Source organism: Heliangelus exortis, chromosome 22 (assembly GCF_036169615.1).
Source record: "Heliangelus exortis chromosome 22, bHelExo1.hap1, whole genome shotgun sequence".
Lineage (NCBI taxonomy): Eukaryota > Metazoa > Chordata > Aves > Apodiformes > Trochilidae > Heliangelus > Heliangelus exortis.
The window spans coordinates 1,958,127-1,981,245 of NC_092443.1; the positions used below are offsets into that span (position 1 = coordinate 1,958,127).

The 23,119-nt window shown below is 55.6% G+C and overlaps 1 protein-coding gene across 4 annotated transcripts in view; it reads left to right on the forward strand.

The window, feature by feature from the left end:
- Positions 1 to 23,119, forward strand: part of EXD3 (exonuclease 3'-5' domain containing 3) — a 216,441-nt gene that overhangs the window by 181,665 nt on the left and 11,657 nt on the right. The window contains exon 20 of one of the 4 annotated variants that reach the window (XM_071766071.1): positions 9,908 to 10,980. The exons of the other annotated variants lie outside the window; for them this stretch is intronic. Coding sequence (XP_071622172.1) covers positions 9,908 to 10,315 — 408 coding nt within the window. The 3' untranslated portion in view covers positions 10,316 to 10,980. Of the gene's footprint in view, positions 1 to 9,907; positions 10,981 to 23,119 lie in introns of those variants that run through there. 4 annotated transcript variants of the gene reach the window in all.

A 23,119-nucleotide genomic window follows, 5' to 3' on the forward strand; every position in this document is an offset into this window, starting at 1 on the left:
CCTGATTTAAACTGGCAGTAGCACAGAAATTCAGATATGAGCCTGATGCTGCTTCTTGAACCTCACTCCGAGTCCCCGTCCCCGGCTGCTGTTCAGGCAGCAGCCGCCGTCTGGCTTTTATTTTCAAGTTTTATTGCTGTGGGATGACAGGCCATGCAAGGGGGTTGTTTCTAACCATCTTTCTCTTACTGAGATGATGTGTTGCTTGATTTTATGTGTGTTTTCCTGATGAGTCGTGCTTTCTGCCTGTGAAAAGCCTTGCATCTGTTTTATGGAGTCAGGCCAATTCAGCCAATGCCACTAAAATCCTCTGCAGGCACTCAGCATCCTTATCCCAGACACCCCAGAGTGTAATCACTCTTTCTAGGGGGGAAAAACAAAAAAAAAAAAAAAAAAAAAGCTAAGAAAATGTTCATTTGATTGACACTGGGTGCAAGGGGTCTGCGTCCCATCCTCCATCACCTCACCCAGTTTTGGGGTGACAGTGACAACGTGGCTCATGGTGGCATCTCATGTCTCTGTTGGGAAGGATGTGGAGGGGACTCTCTCCCAGCAGCGGGGGTGAAAAGCCCCAGATTTACCTTTCCTTTCTGCCTGCCTCCTCCCTGCCCCCCAGCTTCTCTCTGATGTGGCTGCTGAAGGATGTGGCAACTCTCGAAGTGTGAGGACAGAGGAGGGCAGGGGTAGGGGAGGCACTTGGTTTCCTGTTAGCACCAAGGCGACAAGACACGGCTCTTCCCCGCCACCCGGAGCGAGCCGGTTCCCAGCCCTCTCCCCGCACCGCAAGCTCCATTTACAGTTATTTACTAAAACAACACGGAGTGTGTGAACTCCCTCTAGGCCAAAAATAACTGCCGCCCCATTAACTCGAACTGTTTGTTTGTTTTTGGGCTGTTTTCTGCCCTTATCGCAGGCAGGGAGCCAACCTGCTGGGGGGCTGGGGAGGGAGCGGGGTTATCACCCCCCCGGCCACCCGCTATTGGGCTTTGTGACCCCTCTCAGTCCTTGCTCCAAGGAAATTATCTTGAACTGGGGAAAAAACAGCTTTATGGTGCTCAATGGGGCTTCCTGTGGGTGTCCCCCCCAGGAAGGGGGCAGTTGGGTGGCAGTGAGACATCCCCCAGCCCTGGCTGTTTGCATCTGCAGGTTTTTGGGGACTCGGTGGGGTTGTAGGGACAGAACAGAGGCTCAGCAGGGCCCACAGAGGCTCGGATTGGGGATTGGCACAGCTGGGACTGAAAGGGCAAAATTCCCCATTTGGATGGCACAAGGAATTTCAGCTCATGCCACGAAACACTCTCCCTCTTCCCCTTTGTTGCTTTCTCCAGCACATCTCTCCACAGCCCCAAGCCTCACAGTGGGCAAGGTGACAAATACCTGGAAGCCAGGACTGTCATTTGTTTACTGTCACAGCCCCACAGCTGAGCCTCTGGGCACTCCAGATGCTTCACCTTTTTGTTTCCTTTTTTCACACTTTTTTTTTGGACGCTGGGTTTTCAGTCTCCTGGGGTTTTTGTTTTTTTATTTTGTTTTGGGTTTTGGTTTTTTGGGTTTTTTTTGTTTTGGTGGTTTTTTGTTTTTTTTTTTGGGGGGGGGGGGGTGTTGTTGGTTTTTTGGGTTTTTTTCTTTTTTTTTGGGGTTTTTTTGAACGGCAGGGGAGGGGTGGACACACAATAGCGAATTCCCATCCTGGACCAGGCTGCATCCTCACGACACGGGGCCGGGGTGTGAAAGCACCCGCTGAGAACCAGCTCACATTGCACCAGCGAAACCAGATGCCTGCGGCCATCCTGCTCCTCGTGTGGTCACAGCGGCTGCAGCCCCCAGGGAGGGATGTGGAGCAGACCGTGTCCCTACCTCCCTTCCCGGCTCCCTTCAGCCCGGGCTGCTGCATCCCAGGGAGGATTTGTAGCTGTAGCTGGCAGGAGGAAGCATCGGGTGCTTCATCCGCAGAGTGGTTGGGGAGGGAGAAGCAGGAGCAGCCAGGAGAGTTTATCCCAACTGGGACACTGCATGAATTTGCTCTTGCCATGATAAAAGTGTTGGTGGGAAGTTTCCTCCCAGCTCAGAGTGGCTCCAGGGATGCTGGGTTCCTGGGGTTTGTTGCCAGCAAACCTGGCTGGGTGGCAGTCAGGGCTGGGTGAGCATGGAGGGGACCCTTGTGTCCCAGTGAGCCCCTGCTCTGGATCACAGAAGGGTGCTGGGCTGGGCTGGGCAGAGAAGGGAGCTCTGCAGGGACAGGCTGCTGGCACTGCTGGCTGTGCTGCTGTGGTTGTGCTGTTGTGGCTGGAAGCAGTGGATTCGAGCATGTATTCAGCTGTCCTGAGTCTTCCCATGGGATATTTTTTGGGTCTGGCTCTGGATGAGGCTCGGGGAAGCACGTCCCATCAGGAGGACCCACCAGCACCCTCTCCTTAGCTGTTAATTTAAAACAAAGAGTTTTATGCCAACCCCAGCAGCTCTAGCACCAGGTTCTCCTGTGTCACAGCACCTGTGCAGAGTCCTCTGGGATCCAGACCTGCAGACCAGAGCATTCCTGAGTGCTCAGGGTTGTCTGGCTTTGCCCAATGCCTCCAAGGTCCCTGAGCCAGGGCTGGGCGTGCTGCCCAGAGGGGATCTCCTCACATCCCGCCCGGTTTCAGCTGTTGCAGCCATCCCACCTCTCCCAGCTGCCCTCTCCTTGACCACACTCAGGATCTCCTCCCTTTCCTTCCCACATCCTCTCCTGCCTCTGTTTGTGGATTCTGTTTGTGGTGGACCCCTGAGGTTTCACCCACTGGGCAGTTCCTCGTCCCTGACTGCCGGTTTGTCAGATCCGGTTGGGGGTTGTTGTTTTTTTGGGTTTTTTTAATCAATTCTTCATACTTTTATGTTTTCGTTTCTGTTGCTGCTTCACCCCAGGTGCCCTCTGGAGCATCCCAGCAGCGTGGTGGGGTACAGGCACATGCACCCACGGGTAGGAAGGGCAGGAAACTGGTGTGACCACCACCTGCCAGCGTGGCACATGGCCCAAACCAGAGCCTTGGGCCCTGGGGATGGCAGGGAGGGTCATGGGGACCCTGTCTAGCCCCATGCTTCCTGCCAGCTCTGGCTGCTGAGGGTGATGGGGACAGCAGGATGGGGTGACACCAGCAGGTCACAGGTCCCCGCAGGGGGCTTTCATTTTCTTCCCACAGAGAGCCCAAGTGAGGTGAAATCTGGGCATGAGCTGGATTCTCTTGGCTGTTGTTTGTCCCCAAAAAGGTGTCAGTAGGTGACTGGGGAAGCAGTCACCTTTGCTCATGGTGGTGGCATGGGTGGCAGCTAAGTAGCTGGGCTGGCATTAGCAGGCAGGGTGATACCAGCACCCAGGCTGGCAGGAGCACCCAGGCTGCATCTCTTGACTCCCTGGATGCAGGGTCAGGCTGCAGCAAGGAGAGACCTGGGAGAGCTTAGGAAAACCTGGAGGGATTCAGAGTCACCCCAGCAAGTATTCACTGCTCTCTGTGGTGTCCTGGGTGTCTGCCAGCACCTTGTCACATCCCTCTGGATCCTGATGTCTCCCAGCTAGGTGGTAGTGCCCTCCTCCATGGTGAACCCACTTGCTCCTGGTGCCCATGGGGTTCTGTGGGGTGAAGGATGGCTGCAGGCTGGGTGCTGCACCCTAACAGGTCCAAGAGAGTCCTCCAGCCCTGTCATTAGGAAGGGATGCAGGGCTGGGGGGTGACAGTGGCCATGTCACCTCAGCCCCTCTGCAGCAGGGCAGCTCCTGGGGCTCTGTCAGCTCCCTGCCTGCTCCCTGCCTGGCTTTGGGGACAAGGGGATGAGATCAGCAGGGAAGTGGTTTGGGTTAATCTGAACTACCTGTTCCAGGTGCTACAGTGACATTCCATCAGCTCCTTACCCCAGCCCTGACCAGAAGTGACAGCACAAGTCCCACCCAACCCCTCAGGTGCCACAGCCAAGCCCATGGGGTGGTGAAAGGGTCTGTGCCATGGCTGCCACCCCGTTCCCCTGTGGATCCGGAACCTCTGACTGAAACATTCTCTCTCTCCAGAGGGATTTAGGGACATTGCTCCCATTCACAGCTGAGGGCACAAAACTTCTTGCCAGCCTGACAGCTCTTGCATGGAGTCATCCTGGGAGCAGCTCCCAGTGGATGCTGAATGTCCTGCTGGTGGCTGCTGTCCCTCCTGCCCTACCCAAATGGGCCAAGCACTGGAGGAGCCTCAGTGTGGTTTTTGGGATATCCTGGATATCCTTCCCAAGGGATATCCAGGTGCTGTGGCATTGGGGAGCAATGGGGTCTTTCTCAGCATCTCCCTTTTGGGGTGCACTGGCCCTGAGCAACCCCAATGCCTGAAACAAGGCTCAGGGGCTCCATCCTGTGAGACCAGCAGAGTAACAGGGGGTTAAACCCCTCCAGACCATCTCAGCCTGGAGCATTTTGCCAGGGAGAAAATATTCTCCCTGCTCTTGCAACACAAAGAGCAAAGCTGCCAGTTTGCCCGGAATGACCTCCCTGCCCTACAATCCTAACCCCTTCCTCTGAAAGACAAAAATCCCATTGCCTTCCACCTCCATCTGTTTAGTGAACAGTTTAACCTAACAAGATTAGCATTCGAGGTCGTCTCTTCTTTTGCTTTTTTACCCCACCATTTGCAAAGAAAACAGCATTGGATTTAGGACAAAAGCTTGAAACCCCTCATTTGTAAATAGTGCAGCCTTTGGAAACTGTTTTGTTCCAGAGTTCTCTGTGGAAAGGGCTTTGGAATCCTCCCCTCCAGCAAACAGGAGTTGGCTGAGGTGCTCGGCCCTGGGGAGGATGGAGCAGGAACCCAGCACAGGGCACCTGAGCCCAGCTCTGCCTGGTCTGGGGAGGGGGAAATTTCAGGGTGTGATTGGCCCCCAGAGGGTCAGAACTGGTCAGAACCAGATTGAACTGGTCGGAACTGGATTGAACTGGTTGGAACTGGCTGGAACCAGTTGGAACTGGATTGAATCGGACAGAACCAGTTGGAACCAGTCAGAACTGGCCAGAACCAGACAGAACTGGTCAGAACCGGCCAGAACCAGATAGAAACGGTCAGAACTGGTCAGAACCAGAGGTCTGCAAAGAGAGAAGGTTGTGGCAGCGGGGAGAGGCTGTGGTGGGGTGGCTGGACAGGAGGAGATTGGGATTTCTGTGCCCTCCAGTGCTGGTCCCACGGAGAGCGGGCTCCTCATCTCAAGGGTGTTGGGTGAAGCTGCTGCAGGAGGAGGCTCGTGAAAGAGCCACGAGCATGAAATCTGAATTAACTTGCCAGAGGACACAGGTGATTTTTTTAAAAATGTGTGCTCTTTAAACACCATCATCTCCCACCACAAGCTCCTTCCAGGGGGCTGAGCCACCCAGCTCCCACCCAGCCTGGCACTGCCCAGCGAGGTGACAGCCTCCAGAATCCCCAGGGAACCCTCATCTGGGCAGGGGGTAAAAGGTTTGATTCTCATTCTTTGGAACTGCTTTTCCCTCCCTCATCTCCCACCTCCCCCCCCTCCCTTTTCACCACATTGTGCTGAGCTTGAATCAGACCTTCACAAAGGGGATTAGAGGCCGGGTGCTGATAAATAGCAAAGCAGGTTGGAAGCGTGGGAACCAGCCCCGGCCCAGCGCGCGGGGACATTCCTGCTCCGGAGGGCCGGGCAGGAGCAGAAGTCCGGGCTAACTCCGGGTCACCCGGGGGACCCAGCTCCTGAGAAGATTTGTTGGGACACTGCCTTTTGTTGTGCACAGTTCCATGTCAGCCCAGCCTGGCCCTCGCTGCTATTGAGGGGGGAAGGAAAGAGCCATTGTCAGGCACTCCAGGGCCCCCCTTTCACTCTTGGGGTAACGCCATGGGAACCTGACTGGAGTGGGACCAGTGGTCCCCAGTGATGCTCCGGTGTCTGCTGGTCTGCTCACATTGCCAGGAGAGATGCTTGAGGGTCTGAGCATCACCTGAGCTTCCCCCATTGCTGCTGGGAGAGCCAGGGAGGGACAGGATGGATGCTGCAGCAGATAAATTGGGTGGAAACGTGGAGGCGTTTTTCTGTATCTCAATCCTGGCCTTATCAGCAAAATTTCCCAGAGAGAGGGAGGGAGGGAAGGAGGGAGGGAATATTGTGCCAAAAATTCATGCTGGGAAAGGGCATGACAAAAGCAGAGTGCCCAGCCTGTGAACCCCAGGGGAGTCTGCAGTGTCTGCTCTCACCCCACCTGGACACCTGCTGATGGGTGAGCATCTCCCTCATCCTCAGGCTCTCCTTTGCTTACAAGGTTTTAATCTCCAGCTGGCAACATTAGGAAGGGCCCAGGGCTGGATCTGACCCACACTCCTACTCCAGCCTCTTTTCGGGAAGAGGCCAGGCAGGGAATTTCCCTGATGAAGCTCTGTGGGTGTGCAGCAGAGTGGCCCTGAGCAGCTAAATGAAGCTCAGCTGCTCTGTGTCTGGCGCCAGAGCTCTGCAGCATCACGGAGCATCTGGGGACAGGCAGCGTGCCAGGGCAGGAGCCTGCTGGGAAAATCCCTCCATCCCGCCTCTGGCTTTTCCTCCTGGGATCTGACAGCAAGGAACTGCAGGTGAACTTGAACCTTGCAATCTGCTTGGTCGTGATCAGGCTTTGCATGTTTCTCCTTGGAGAAAATTAGTTGAGCACCAAGGCTGAGGCTTCCAGCCCTCGTTTCCCCTCTGAAATCTGATTTTGCTGCCAAAGTCTCACCAAGATCTGAGGCTCCAGCACCCTGTCCTCTGGGGTCCGTGCAGGGACCACCCAGGCCAGGGTGACTCCAGAGCTGTCCCCAAAAGCTCAAATGAGCTGAAGCCAAATGGTCTAAACAGCCATATCCAAGGGGGATCCACGGGCTTTGTGTCCAGCAGGGAGGCAAACAGGGAAAAGTGACAAATGCATTTGCTGCCACCAGGTCCTCTGGATGCATCCCACATCAGAAGGAAAAACAAAAGCCTCCTCTAGGAGCTGGGATCATCCCGGAGAATGGGGCAGCCCGAGCTGGAGAGTGGGAATGTGGCTGCTGGGCTGTGAGGATCCACGCTGCCTTCCCTGGGAAATCTGTGTGGGCAGCTGGAGAAATATTCCTGGAGGTCACTGGGGAGTCTAGGAGCTGGAGGGGCAATGCAACACTGCTAGTGCTGGGCAACAGCCAAGTGTTGTTTTCAAAGACCTGTGGAAAAAAATGGGAACAGCTTTCCGAGAAGTGGGATTTTCAGCATTCACTGATCTGGGTCCTCCCTGGTGGGTGGAAGAAACAAGTGGCTGCACCTTGAGGGCTTTGGCCAAAATGCCTCCTCAGCTCCAGATGTGCCCTGGGGACAATATGCCACTGCCACCACCTGCTTGTGCCCAGGTGCTGAGTCAACACTTGACGAGGTTGGGTTGTTCCCTGTGAGCCTGGGAACACGCAGGGATGGGGGACATGGATGGGGATGGAACTGAGGATGAGGATGGGGTTGGGAATGGAGATGCTCTCCAGCAGACAGGATGTTTCAGATGCCCCCTCCTTGCTCCAGCTGTCCTCTCTTTGCATTCCATACCCATCTAGCAGCTCATTTCAGGCTGCTCATTCACAGGAGTTTGGCAGAACCATCTCCATTCCCTGTGCCCTGACCTGTGTGGTGACAGCGAAGCTTTGTCACCATTAAACCAGAATCCAAGGAGGAGCTATAGCTGAACCATAAACTGCAGGGTTCTGTGCCAGGAGGAGGCCAAGCTTATCTCCCACCTGGGCTGGAGGTCGGGCAGGGTGGCCCGGGTGGTTCCATCAGGACAATTCCTTTGGGCTTTTGGGGCTGGGGAACCACCTTATCCTGCAGGTCAGGGAGGGCTCTGGTGGCACAGACCTCTGCCCATGGGGTTATCTCCCTGTGGGCTGGTTTTGTGTCAGCACAAGGTACCAAAGAGGAGCTGAGTTTGAGCAAATGTGAACAACAGCAGGCACCCCCCCGTGGCATCTTACTTGTGGGGAGAGGGAGAAGCAATCCCGGTGCCTCCGTTTCTCTGCCAGCTCCTGGGAGAAGATTTGGGGGATCCAGAGGTGACGGAGGTGATTGTCCCTCACCCCCCTTCTGGCGAGCAGGGCCTGGCAGGGCAGGTTGGGCTCCCAGCCATTTGTTCCGGCAGCGTTGGTCCCAGTGCCGATGCCAGCGGTGGTGGCCGGGGACTGGGGTGGCTTTGGTGACAGGGGAGAGGTTCACACCTCCGGGCGGGAGATGAAAGAGCCTCTGGCACTTGGAGATGAAAGAGCTGGTGGGGCCACGGCGTGGGGGCAAGGATGGGAGGTGAGGGGAAGCCCCAGGAGTTGTTTTTCTTCTCATCTCTGCCGCACAGTGGGATGGCAGCAGCCAGTGCTGGGCTTTCCCAGGGCTGTGGAGAGGGGCTCTGTGCTGAGCCCCAGCCCACAGCATCACCATCCCCTCTCTGGGGGGATTTGGGGACCACCAAGTGTTGGCAGCACCCGCTGAGCATCCCTCAGGAGGCTGGAGGCTCTGGGGTGCTTGCTGAAGGAGAAGGCTGTGGGGTTGTCCTTGCACTGAGGCAGCTGCACTGCTCCTGGCCCAGCCAGGCTGGTCAGAATTGTCCCTGTCACCCCCTGTCAGGTGCCATCACACAGTGGGGACACAGCAAAGTCTCTCTGGTTTGTGGTGAGGGCAGGGACAGGGCTTGGTGGTTTGGCTGAGTGGCACAAGCACAGCAAACCTGGGTGTCCCCAGTCCCTGGGTCTCCTGTCCTTAGCAGGAGCTTTGTCATGTCACCATCATGGTGCCACATGCCACAGGAGCCCAGCACAGCTCCTGACTGGTGCCTTGTGCCATGCTGCCATCACACCCCACATTCCTTTAGCCCAGACCTGGATTCAGTCCCACTGGGACCAGCTGGGAGCTCTCTGAAGGGGTGGCTGAGTCGTGCTGCTCTGTCACAGCCTCCTCTGCCATCTCCAGACTCTGAAACCCAGCAGGGCACAGGTGGCACCACCACAGGTTGCCTTTAGTCCTGTACCATCCTTCGACCAAGCCTAAAGCTGGAGGAGCAAGAACCATGTCGAGAAGCTCACCGTGAGCCACCAGTGTGGGATTGCAGCCCAGAAATTGTAAACAGCTGTGGTCATAGGCAAAGAACAGTGAAGAAAAGGGCACTGAGACCCCTGACATGTCTGGTGGGGACCAACGAGGCTTCAGGGACCCACAGAGAGTGTTGGATGAGGATGCTGATGGAGCTAAAGAGGTCCCCAGCTTGCCATCTGCGTGGCCCAGACTGTGACACTGCATGAACTGAGCTGAAAGACTGAATATGAAGAAAGGCTGAGGAAGTTCAGCCTGGAGAAAAGGAGGCTCCAAGGTGACCTCATAGCAAACTTCCAAAATCTGGAGGGGACTACAAGAAAGCTGGGGTAGAGCTTTTTGCATGGGTGTGTAGTGAGAGGACAAGGGGAAATGGTTTCGAACCTGAAGAGGGGAGATTTAGGTTGGACACGAGGAAGAAATTCTGTAATTTGAGGGTAGTGAGACACTGGCACAGGTTGCCCAGGGAAGTTGTGGCTGCTCCATCCCTGGAAGTATTGAAGGCCAGGTTGGATGGGGCTTGGAGCAGCCTGGTCTAGTGGGAGGTGTCCCTGCCCAGGCAGGGGGGTTGGAACTGGATGAGTTTTAGGGTCCCTTCCAACCGTAGCCATTCTATGATTCTGTTAGTCTATGAAAACTGGGGGAGGAAATCACTTGTTTCAGCTTAAATGTCACCTTTTAAGTCAATTTTCATTGTCTCAGGGTGGCTTGGTTGGTGGTGAACTTCTTATCAATGAGGGGGTTCAGGCAGGCATCAGGTGGGGGAAGCAGAAAATCCGAAGCCATCCTCTAAACCTCTGTCTCCATTTGTGTCTCCTGCCTGCTCTCCCGGCAGGTCCGGGGCTGCCGTCCACCCCGGGGACAAGTGACCTTGCTGGGACAACACCACACATCTCCCACGCTGCACCCACTCGACGTGTGGAGCTGGAGAGGAGCTCAGGGGAGCCGGAACGGGCCGATGGCACCGGGGAAACTGCGGTCCCACAGCTGCAGTGAGTTGGACAGTGCTCTGCCTCCCCCTCCCCGGCCAGCACCAACAGCTTCAAGACCTGGGGGATTTTGTTGGCACTGGGAAGCCTGGGAACAGTGGCTGGAGAGACAAGGATCCCAGCTCAGCTCTGCACCTCTCCTCTGCACCAGATCTCCCTCCTCCAGCCTTACCCAACCCAGCCCCTGGGTAAGGATCTTTTCTCGCCTTGCAGCGATGGCTCTGGCCCGGTTTGTGGCTCAGAGGTGCTTCTGACTCCCCTGCCTGCTCATCTCCGTGACACCCACGTGTGCAGAGGTGCTGCCACGGGCACTGCGGGCAGGGACCTGTGTCGGGTGATGAACTGAACCTCCTGCCAGGTTTCCCAGCCCGTTTGCCAGACTAAGGGAACCGAGAGGTTTTCTGAAACCGGCCCAAAACAGCACCACCGGGAGCCAACCGGCATTTATCCTCCTGCTGCTTCCCCCGGAATTCCAGTCCTCTGACACGCTGAGATCAAACCTGATGACCCAAATCTGAACTGCAGCAACTGAGAAGAAAAGTGACCTTCTGAAAAGAGCAGCTGAGCTGGCCCAGGAGAGCAGCCACGTGTGCTCCAGGCCACCCCGGGCCACTGCACCCAGCCCTGTCCTGGAGAGGAGCAGCCAGGCAGCACCGAAACGTTTCACTGGGTTTAATTCAATTACTTTGCAAAGCAGCGTGTAGCACCAACACCTCCACAGCATCCCCTGGCAGCAAAACAGCTCTGGAAGCTGTCACCAGCAGCCTGTGTGAAACAGCTTAGTGGGCTCGGGCTAGGATCTAATAAAAATGTGTGTGTAGGGACAGGCAGGTCGTGGGGTCAGGGAGGGAGCTGCCTTCACAGCCAGCTGCAGGTGGAGGCAGGCAGGGAGGAAGGGGAAGAATAAAGGAAAAAAATGGGCATGCATCTCTCTTTACTCCTGCTTTCCTCCAGCGTGGAGATGGTCAAGGCTGCAAGGTGGCAAGTGGATCTGGAATCTGTGGGGTCATGCAGCCATGTGGGAAGGCAGGGACCTGTCCCCAGGTGTGGAATATCTGCAGGGATGTGTCCCTAGGTGTGGCACCCACTGAGGCCCTGGGCACCTTTCAAGCCCACTTCTCGGAGGTGTCAAAGTTTTCTAACAAAAAACAGGGCAGAGCAGATGTTTTGAAGTGAAAGAACAAGGAAACATCTTTTTATTTCAAGATCCCTCCTCTAGCTCCTTCTTTATCTCACCATCAAGCAGATGTGATGGGCAGAAGCTCAAATTGTCACCCCAGGCAGGTCTCCTTTAATTAAAAGCCTGAGCCAGGAGGATGTTATGCCAACTCTTCGTCTTCTCGAGCAATTCCTGCCAATGTCTGGGGCAGGGAGATGTGGTCTGTGGTGATGCAAGTCCTGTCCTTGCTGCTGACACATTTCCCAGGGACGGAAATGTCACCTGTTGTGCTTGGTGCTCTTAAAATCTGTCCTCACCAGATGCTGACCTGGGTCCCCAGGTGCTGTGCAGATGGATTTTTCCATGGCCCGGTGAGGCTTTCCCAGCCAAGTTTCCCACCTCTCCAGACAACCAGCAGAGGAGTGGGAGTTTCACATCTTGCAAATCCCAACGTGCTTTGGTCAGTGGTGCGGGAAGAACCAGCCTGAGCCTGGAAGCTGCTTGGGGGGGACCTTGGGGGGAGCTGAAGGTGTCTGCCAGTCTGGGACCCCTGTCTAAGGGACAGTGGGACAGTGTCCTCAAACCTCAGGAAAGGACAAAGTCCCCTTTGCACCACTACTCACAGCCTCTCCATCCCTCCCCGGATGGGGGGGACAGTCAGGGGGAACTGCAGCCACCTCAGGGTCTGGTGTAAAGACCCCTCACCCCCCAGGGGTTTCTGCTGCTCAACGCTGTGTGCCCAGCTGGCCCCTCACCCATGGAGCCCCTTCCTCCCCCCAGACCATCCTCTGGCTCTGCATGGTGACAGCTCTGCGTGGCCCTGGTCCCCAGCCCCCAGCCCCCAACCCCTGGCCCCCGCTAAGTGCTTCTGGGGTTGGGGTTTTTTCCACTCCTGGGAACCAAGCGTCAGCTTTTGTTGAGGAACAGACCGTAGCTTTCATGTGAAAAGGTTAGTACAGTATGTTAGTTCCTAATGAGGGGATAATAGAGTCTGATTCTCACACCCCAAGGACTGTGAGGTGACAGCAGCACGGGAGAAGGGTATTTAACACCTTCACCCTGGGAACGTTTTCCCTTCACAGCCGGAGTGCCTCGGCCTTGACAAGAGCAGGAGGAGGAGCACAGCGCCTTTGTCCCTGCTTCCCTCTTGTGCCCCGATGCCATCCTGTCAGCACACGCATCCTGGCGGGGGGCAGCTGGAGAAAGAGCCTGGGAAACAGGCAATTAAGTCAGGATCTGGTCCCTCATCACCCCTATCACAGTGTCACAACATCCTCAGCGGGGAGGCTGTGGGGCGCTGTGCCTGGTGGGGATGCGGTTCCAGGGATGGTTGTGCAGAGAGGTTGGGGGGAGCCCCCTTGGCATCTGCCTTGCCCTGGTGATGGGTGCCCTTGGTGTGTGTTCCTGTCATCACCTCGTCACCCCCAGTCCTGTCCCTCACTGCGTTGCAGCCGTGTCTGTGCCAGGACTGTGGCTCGCAGTGCCACCCAGGGCACCCTTGGGGGTCTGGGTGCATCCATGTCCCACAAGTCCAGGCAGCACAGCACACCTTGGTGCTACGTGGGGAGGATTTGAGGGCCCTGTTTTTGCTTGAAAAATTAAGATTCCTTCCTAAATGCATCTTCCCACCCCATCCTGGTGGCACCAGAGGGGGACAAGCCCTGGGGGTGCGTGGCACCCGGGGACAGCCCCCTCCAGGGTTGTCAGGCAGGTGCCATCCTGGGGGTCCCAGCTACAAATTGGTGTTGCCATTTTCTTGGGGGTGACAGTGTCCCATGGGGGGCAGCCCAGACACCAGGTTGAGGGTTGCAAGGGGTGATCCTGGTGGCAGGAATTGCAGCACTGGTGGAAGCTGGAGGCCCAGAGGCCCCCAGTCAGGATGGGTCAGGACGGGACAGGACAAGCAGTGCTGCTTGTCACTAACTGTGGGTCCTGAGCTGGATTAGACCCCTGGCTGCTGTGTTTATTGAGGGTGTTCAATTCAGACTGCCCCTTTGTGCAGGAGCTGGAATGTCCTCAGAGCAGGAGAGACCAGTTTTGCCAAATTCCACCCCCACAGGATGCCAAATTACAAGTGTCATCGCCTGGGCTGTCACTCTGCTCCAGCCTTTCAGGGCAAGACACCTTCCCACCACTTAATCTTAGAACTGGCAGGGTTTTTAGTAACCCTTTCCTGGGCAGCCTCTCTGTTTACCAAGGAAACCTGATGGTTTGTGAGTCCCCAGTGAGGCAGAGCTGCCCATCCCAGGTTCACTGCTCCCAGTGGGTGATGCTGTAGTTCAACCACATTGGTGCCAGCAGCTCAGCACCACTGGGTCCCCTCCACGTGGCTTTACCAGATGTTAAAGCAGACAGAGATGGTTGGTTTGGTTTTTTTGTTTGTTTGTTTGTTTGTTTTGTTGGTTGGTTTTTTTTTTTTTTTTTTTTTGTGGTACAGTCTGTGTTTGGTAGAAACAAAGTCCTAAGGACTTTGTGCAGCAGGGCTGGCTGCTGTGTCAGCTTGACATCTCCATGCCCATCCTGGCATCCAAGTGATCCATGGGGGATCTTCACACTGTGCCCTTTTCTGCTGATTTCCATCCCTCCTTGCTCAGGCAGCACCTGGCTTCGTTGCTTTTGTGCTCTTTTCTTTCTCATCCATACTTTAAAATAGCAGGGTGGCAGCTCCGACCTCACTTCTCTGATGTCACCTCTCAAAAGCTGGGCACAGGGTCCTCTCTCTTGGTGACATGAATCAGGTGACACAGTCCCACAGGCACTCTGGGCAAGCAGCAAACCCCTCTCAGGGGATCAATGCCAGGCTGTGCTCTGCTCTCTGGAAAACCCAGAGCAAAGCAAAGAGTGGGATTTTTGGAAAGGGAAGGGTTTGGGGTTGAGTCTTTCCTCAGCTTCATGTCCTGAGGCTGGTCATCTCCTACTGAGCCCACTGAACTTTGGAAATTTATGGGCCAAACAAAATTTTGGGAGCACCTCTGCTTCCCTTGGGAGATAGAAGAGGGACTTGAGCCCAATTTTCCTGCCCAGGCTTGGAAGCTGTGGGGGAATGTGATGGGGATGGAGTGGGAAAGTGGTCACTTAAACCCAACTGGATTGTCACAAGGTGATGATGGTCAGCACTGCAAAGTTCACAAAGAATGAGAATCAAACATTTTGCTTGTCTCTTGGGTTATTATTAAATATCCAGACCTCTGGAGTGGGTGAGCCAGGTGATCCAGGTCTGGAGGGGAAGCAGTGGCCCCAGGGTCTGGCCATGAGCTTGGGAAGAATTTGCTTTACTGAAATATGGGCTCTGAGGTCCCAAAACCTCCCAGGTCTGAAGGCAGAGCTTGTGGGCTGTGCTGTATGACTGCTGGAAGGCATCACAGCAGAGATTTCTAGGATGATGGGTTGGAAGGGCCTTGTGTGAGGCCCTGCAGAGACACATGGATGAGGCAGAGTCGTGATCCTTCTCCATCAGTGAGCAATTTCTGGGTCAGCAAGGCCAGATTTGGAGCTATCATGGAGCAGCTATTGCCTGGCTCTCCTTTGCCCTGGGCTGACACGGATGCAAACACTGACAGACCAGCCCCAGGCTCCAGAGAGAGGAGCAGCAAGCAGTCCCCACGTCATCCCAAAGGTGGGAGCAGACTGCCCACCCTGGTACATCTGTTCCCATCATCCCCAGGCCTGAGGGGCATCTTTTTGGGTCAACCTGCAGCAGCCTGCCTCCAACCAGAGGAGATGTTTTCCAGCTGAGATAGCCTGAGCCTGAGAAGCAGACATTGCCTCGCTCAAGAGTGCTGAAATGTTTAATTAGAGTTTAACAGCAGCCTGGGAAAAAGGTGTCTTGTCATATTTCTGGGCTACGTTTTGTTGTTGAACTGCGAGCCCTGTAGAGGCAGAGCAGAGGGAGCCCAGGAGCACAATGAGCCCTTTATGTGCCTCTCCCCACAGCTCGCCCCGACCCTGAACTTTCCCATTAGCTGCTGGCACTGTGCCCTCCTGCATGTGCCCGGGAGGGAGCCTGCATGGTGTGGGGAGGGGAGTGCTCAGCCAGGCTTTTCCTCTGGTTTTTTGGGGTTGGGGTTGCAGGAGAAAGAGGAGAGCGTGGGCTGGCTGGAGGAGAGGACATCCCAGCAGCTGGGATGGGATGGGATGGGATGGGATGGGATGGGATGGGATGGGATGGGATGCCCTGCTCTGAAGAAGGCTCTGGAGTGTGGCCATAGGGATGCTCCATGGCATCTGTGCATGTGGCAGGACACTGGGGTGCAGCAGTGGCACCCAGGGATGCAGTGTTTACCCGTGTGGGATCCTCACCCAAGTGTTTCTGAGGATGCTGCCCACACAGATAAAAGATTTTGTTTCTCAGAGCCCAGCAGGGTTTATACCTACAGCAGGAAGGGAAATTGCTGAGCCCTGCCCAGCCAGAGGAGCCAGTGAGGCTACAGGACAGAATCCTCAGGTACCCCTGTGGACCCTGGGGAGCACAGCTACCAAGATGAGGGAGCTGGGGAGGAATGGCAGGAACAGAGCACACTTTCCTTCCCTGACCTCCACAAAGAGCCCATCAGCATTTTCCACTCATGGGCATTTTTGTACTGAGGGCTGAAATGAAAGTTTTGCTGCCGCCCAGTTTGGTGGGGCTGGATGGCTCCTCTTGCTGTCTCTCCCAGCTTTCTCTCCTCCAGTTGGCCCCTGAAACAGTGGAGAACAAACCCCTTGGGTCCAGCAAAATCCCCCCAAAATTGCCACATGTTTATGTGTACATTATTATCCCTTTTTACCTTTTTTTTTTTGTGTGTGTGTGTGTGATAAAAGCATGTGATGCTGTACACAGCTCCCCAGGCCCCCCCTGCTGTGGTGAGGAGATGTGGAGGTGTTTGGGCTCCCCAGGAATATTCCTGCCTGCCCACAGTGACCTCAGATGTCACCAACACGTGGGGGTCACATTAGCACAGCTGGGAGGTGTCAGGCTGGGAACGTGGGCATTCACTGCTCAAGGTCTCCTGGGGTTGCTCCTTGCTCAGGAGCTTTCCTCTTGTAGGTCCCAGTTTGCAGCTTGGATGGCTTCTTTCTGTGACTGGTTTTTTTTGGGGGGGATCCTTTTGGGGAAGTCCTGCAAAGAGCTGGCATTTTCCTTCAAGATGAAATGCACATTGTTGTGGATATGGTGCTCCCTGGGACCTCCTCAGTGCTGGCAGAGCCCAACCAAGTGGCTTCACACTCTGTTCCCCCATGGGATGAGCTGTGCCATGGAGGCCAATCATGGGATGGGGAGAGCCTTCCAGAGGTGCTTGGCACCAGCCTGGTCCTTGCCAAAATCCCTGTTTTTTCCACCTTTGTCCTACTAAAGGTTCCTCAGTGAGTATGGTCCCCTGAGGCAGCCCATGGCCCTACACTTCACACTGTGCCCTACAGCCATATGAGTTCAGTTGCTGTCCCAGAGGTGTTGTCTAGAGAAAAGGATTCTGGAAGGATGGATTGGAAGCATGGGTCTGGGTGTTAAAATGGCTCCTCCTTGCCCATATTTCTCTCCATCCTGCTCTGGATGTGCAGGCTCTGGGGGCATCCTCTTCACTCAGAGGTTGGTGGGTGCTGCCATGGAGGAGCTGGGGGTACCTCCCACTCCTCCAGGGATGGGGATGAACGATTTTCTCCCCGTCAGTCTTTCCCATGGTTGATCTAAAGCAGGCAAGAGTTTGGGATTTGTGTGTCCTCCATGAAGATGAGGACAAGACTTGATTTACAGAAGGGAGGGGGCCCATGTGAGGACTGTGCCAAGTTGGGTTTCTCCTGGACTGGTTGGACACAAACCAGGACACAAAGTGCATCCCTCCACCAGGATCCTGGCACCACCCAGACAAGGGCCCAGATCCAGCACCCGTAGCTGTGCCCAGGGCAGAGACTGCTGGACCATCCTGGGGTGGGTTTAGCCACCTGGACTTTCTCCACCTTCAACCAATCCACCCCCCAGCCCAGGGGTTGGGTTGCCATGCTGTGCTGCCCAGGAGGGACAGACAGACCCCCCAGGGTGGGTTTTTGGGGGATGTGAAGCTGCATCCCTCATAATTTCCCCAGGGACCCCATTTGTGCTGGGTGGGGTGGCTGGGCAGGGCTGTGTTGGCCCAGGGGTGGGTGCTGTGGACGTTTTGTTACCTCTGCAAAATCCCCTGTTCCTTTCCTGACTCCACCACAGCCAAGCTGGCAGCAGCATCACTTCCCTGGGCTCCACATCCCCCCTGTGCTCAGCCCCAGGGAGCCCTTGGAGCCCAGACCTGGGGGAGCCCATCCTGAGGGGACCCCACCCTGGGGTGAGCCCAGTCTGCAGGCTGATCTGCAGTGGGGGCTAATCCCACCCTCAGGGATAATTTCAGACTGGAATGGGATAATTTCAGACTGGAATGTTGGGTGCTAAGGCCAGCCTGGGGCCACCCTGCCTTCCTCAATCCATCCCTGTGGGGCAGGTGCCAGCCCAGCCCAGTGGAGGGATGGACACCCGGGATTAGGTGTGGGATGGACAGCCAGGATTAGGGGTTTTCCCCCAAATCCTGCTCTGCTGGAGGCAGCAGTGCAGGCAGGAGGCTGGGCAGGCATCCTCCATGGCCCCTGGGAAGGGGCAGGGTGCCCGGGGCAGGCACAGCTCCATAAAGCCCATCTTGTTCTGCAAGCTGGGAGCGCTCGGGGTGAGCCCCCCGCCCCCCTCCCTCCCTCCCCTCCCTCCCGCAGCCCGTTCCCAGCCTATTCTACCTTATGTGTAGGAACTGGTTTTTCTTCCTGGGCTATTGTTTCCGCTGGATTGGTTAGATCGCTCCAGGCCTTGCTCAGATTTCCTTTCTCACGCTTTTTTTTTTTTTTTTTTTTTTTTATATATTCCCGGTTTGGTTTTTTTGTTTTTTGTTTTTTGTTTTTTTTTTTTTTTGCTGTAGCTCCTATTCTCGCCCCAATTAAAACAGCAGGCACTGCCCGCCGGGCTGGGGGGGGTTTGGCTTCCTCCTGCCTCTGACCCCATCCTCTCCCCGTGGTTGCCCAGGATGAGGGGACAGGCTCCAAACCCCAACTCCTGTGCCCAGAAGCCTTCCTTTGGGTGTCTTCAGGCAGCCTGGACCCTGCAGGCTGTGCCAGCTTCCCAAGTGCCCAAGCCACTCAAGTTTCCATTTTTCTGCACCAGTCCAGTTTTTAATGTAGTAAATTAAAATCATCAGTGCTGGTGCAGCCTCACAGATCTTGGCAGAGCTCTGTGCAAGGTGGGATTGAAGGGGTTACCCCTGGGTCCTGAGCCAAGGTGGCATCGTGGCAGAGAATCCCAGACTGGTTTGGATTGGAAGGGTCCCTAAAGGTCACCTATCCTAACCCCCTGCCATGGTCAGGGACACCTCCCACCAGCCCAGGGTGCTCCAAGCCCCATCCAACCTTGGACACTGCCCGGGATGGGGCAGCCACAGCTTCTCTGTGAGCCAGGGTCTCACCTTTTCCCTTTCCAAGGCCAAGCTCATCCTGTTCCTAATCCAAGTGGGGTGACTCCTGTCCCTCTTGGGCCATCCCTGTCCCTGTGGCTCAGGTTTGTGCAGGGACCCCTGCCTGTGGCCACTGGCACCCGGGTGGTGGCACGGTGTGAGTGGGTTAGGTGTGATGAAGTGTTCCCAGCCTCAGCCTGGCCTGCAGAGGATGTGCCCAGAGGATGGGGCTCTACTCCCTGGCTTCTTTCTCCCACCGTGGGCTGTGTGGAGGTGTGGGGGGGATGTCCTGGTGCCTCAGGAGATGCTGCCCTCTCCCCGGAGGTCTGGCAGGCTGACAGGGAAGGGCAGGTAGTGCTGATGGTATCTGGCTCCAGCTGGGGAAGGCAGCGTGTCCCCCGGGGGCCTCCTCCTTGCTCCTCATGCAGACTTCTGTTCCCAGACAAAAATAGAAGCTGAAACATGAGCCCAGCTTCCCCGGGTGCTGCCTGTGCCCCTCGGCTCTGCCACTGCCCCTGCACCCACTGGGTCACTGCACTGAATTGGGGCCACTGGCCTCAGACCCCCTGGGTCCCACTGGAGAGCAGGGGAGGAGGCAGTGAGTGGTTCATGGGTGAGGATGCTCGGGGAGCAGATGGAGGAGCAGAGCCACGCAGCCACCTGGCCCTGGGTGGCCTCAGCCACTTCCACAGGGCTGCAAACTGCTCTGGGGAAAAGCAGGGAGCTTTGGGGGGGCTCAGCTTCCAGCCTGGCACCTAGGGGGGGCCCAGTACAGGGTGAAAGGAGAAACTCTGTCCTACATTAGACAGATGGTCCCAGGACCTCAACCAGAGGAGGGACAGCTGCCAGGGAAAGGCAGAAGGAGCAGGAACAAGGGTGGCTGTTGGCTTAATACTTAATAAAGGTAATTTCCTAAAGCTCGTCTGGCACCAGGAGCCCAGGAGAGAGGCCCTGGTGTGGCTGCACATTCAGCTGGGAGAAGAGTGCAGGGACAGAGCTGGGGCTTCAACTGCAGCCCCAGGGTTCTGTGGTACCTGGGCCAGGCAGGAAACTCAGCTTCCAGCACGGCCAGTGTGAATTTGGGTAACTAAGAGCTGTGCTGTGCCTGACTGCTAATGATCTGAGGGCTGGACTTGTCTATAGAAAGCAAAGTTTGGGTCCTTGGCAGTTTCCAGAGCTCTGACTCTCACGGTGAGAAAATTTATTTCCCTGACCCTTTCTGTTACTGGTTCCAAACCATGATGCTGAAGGTCTGGAGGATCCTCATGGATCCTGCACTACATTTCCAGCTCTGGGGTGATTTTCAGATCTCTCGGGCTGGGTTGTTTTTTTCCAGCCTTCACGTTCCAGCATCCCATGGTCAAGATCTGAGCTCTCATCTCTCTGGCCAGTATCCTGATGAAGAGGAGCAGCAGTGAGCTGCCTGGCAGGGAGCTGGGCAACCTACCCATTTTCCCATGGCACAGGATCCCTTGGGATGGCTGAGGAGAAGGCTGGGGTGGGAGGTGTGTGCCCTGGGGTGCTGGTTTGCACACCCAGGAGGGTTAAGCCTCCCCCAAGAGGGGGATGGAAAGCACATTTCTGCAGTGCTGGCACAGGACTGGAGGATCAGAGGCACTGAGGGTCAGGGTGGGAGGAGGGTGCAGAGGAACAGTTTGGCCACCAGCCCCTGGCAGCTTCTAGCACAGAGCTCACCCCAAAACAAAGGCTTTAGGGGTGATGCATAACCTCATTAGGAGGCAGTTAGGTACCGGTTTGGCTTTGTTATTAAATTTGTTGTAAGTGCTGGGAGCCTGTTCCAGAGCACCCCACTGTGCTGGGTGCTGTATAAACAGGGCTTGTGGCTATGGTGAAGATTGGGTCAAGGGTGCTGTGGCAGCTCCAGATTTTGGAGGGGCTCAGACCCCATCTCAGCACCTCGCAGCCCAGCCAGGAGGAAAAATCAGCAAGTGAGACTTGAGACAGCTGAAAGGCATCTGGAGGAGGCAGAGGGACCCAAGTAGGGGGATGTGTGTGGCAGGAGGGAGGTTGAGCATCTTTTTTTTTTTTTTCCTTGGGAAAATCAGCCTTGCATGTGGGCTTAGGTGTAATGCTGTGTGAGATTCTCATCACTGCAAAGACCAAGGTACCTAAAGGGGCTTTTGGTGTCACTGACAATTAGGCACCAACCACTCAAGGCAGCATGACAGCCAGGCAGGGGCAAGATGGGGTTTGTGGAAAGGGCCCAGCAGCTGCCTGCACCATGCTGGAGGGAACACGTGTGAGCTGAGAGGAGAGTTCCCAAAATCCTGGTCCTGTCCCTGCCAGGTGCTCCAGCAGCCTTCATGCATTATCCAGGGATGTGCTTGTGCTTCTCCTCCCATCCCTGCCTTTCTCCAGGGTAACTGACAGACTCCTCCAACCCAAAAGTTGCATCCTTCCCTCCCACTCGGAGCAGCTGAGAACTGGTGGGTGAAAATGGCCAAGGGAGCATCTCCCATAGAGAGCAGTGGGAATTAGGTTGCCCCAAAAAGGAGCCAAGAGCTGGGGTGCCCAAAAAAGGATCCAAAAGGAGACCCCCTGGGGCTCCACCAGCTCTGACCCTTGGTCTTTGCTATGTCCCCAACCTGAGCACCTTCCCCAGTCTGCCTCTTCCAGGCCGGGGTGCTCCCAGACAAGCCAGGCCCTTCTAGCTGTCAGGTGAGCCTTTCCCAGGGCTTATGCAAATGATACTAATTAAAGGCATTCTTATCTGTTCGATTTCCCACACCTTTTGCCTCCGAGGGGGATAGAAAACTTCATTTTTTTAGCGCTGCGTTCGTGGCAGTCGGAAGGACTTGCCTAGGGAAGCGTTGGGAAATGCAGCGGGTCACTCCTGATGAGCAGAGCTGGCTTGTGCAAGTGGTGAAACACTTTATTATGCATGAGAAACCTTCCAGAAACGGATGACTAATAGCAAAGCGGGAGCAGAGAAAGCAGTGGGAACGCCGTCCCAGGCTGGCATGGGATCCCATGTCATCTTACCAGCTTAGCAGGGTTGGGCTAGGTCAGCACTTGCCTAAGAGACCTCTCAGAGTACCTGGCTGGTGATGAGGGAAGTGATGTTAATGATTCAATAAACAGAGCCCTTCCCCCTTTGTGAACCAAAATTCCCCTGTATGGTGCCAGAAACCCACCCGCAGCCCTGTGTTCCCCCCAGCAGCACCTTGCTGAGTTCAGATGGCCATAAAAATACTGCTGCTCACTGCTCAGGCAGAGCTGGTGCCAGATGCCTGGATTGCAACCCCATTTGGAACCATCACAGTCAATCTTCTCACTGTGTTGGTGGCAGACGGGGCTGCCCAGGGTTTGGTGGCCACACCAGATTTTTATGAGAGCCACTTCTCCTTGAAAGGACCAGGCTAACAGAGCCATACATCCCACCCACTGCTTGAGTGGGTTTGCTGGTACCAAGGACAAACGTTGGGCCTTTCACAAGAGCAGCAATGTGTATCTTTATGATTCTCAGTGATAAGATCAATGAGAAAAGTTCTTGGCATGAAGGGGAAGGGCCAGCTGCTTTCTGAAAGTTCCCTTGGAGGTGCGGCCGTCCCAGGGGCTCAGTTCACCCCAGGCCTGGCCTTTGCACCCACAGGGTGTGGGGAGCTCTGCCAGGTGGAATTGTTTCTGCTTTTTGTGCAAGGACCTCAAAGGTGCTGAGGAATCCATCCCACAGTGTTGTTGGAGGAAGAGGAGAGTGTCTGAAGGTCAAAGCTGTGAGTGCAGGAAGGAGGAGCTGGAGACTTGGGAAGAGCGTGTGAAAATCTACACGTGGGCAGATGAGCGTGATCAGCTCCTGACTTGTGTTTGGAATTTGGTACCTGGGTTTCTTTCACTGTTCTTCCCAGCATCTTCCTCCTTTCTGGGTGCTCCCTGCAGGAGTTCTGCTGGAATCAGCCCTGCCTGTAACACCTGGGCTTGGCATGTGGGCAGCCAGAGGAGATAGCTGAGCCCGAGCATCCTGCATGCCCATTCCAGGGAAGTTTCCAGTCTCAGTAAGTCCCTGAAAGAAACTCTTGGATGCTCAGGGACTGTGGTTACACAACCAAAATGAGAGTTGCATCCTCCATCCGGAGGAGCGGCCCTTTCACCAGGTGATATCCATCTGAGAGAGAGGGAAAGAAAGGAAGGGAAGAGGGTAGGCGGTGAGTAGGAAAAGAGCCATCGCTGCAGGTGGCTGCTGAGCAGTCCTGGGACGTGGTGAGCAGAAGACACCCAGGGAATTGTCCTGACGTGAGCTGCCCTGAGGTGACCCAAAGAGTTCACACCGAGCACTGTTGTCCTTTGTGGCTGGTTTTGAGACGCTGAGGATTTCCCAAGCCAGCAGCTCTCCAGGCAGAGGGTTGTGTCTCACCAGTAAAACACCTGCCAAGGAGATCCCTCGGTGACATTTGTCAGCAGGGCAGGTGGAAGGAGCCCCGTGAGCCTCAGGCCCCTTCTGGGGA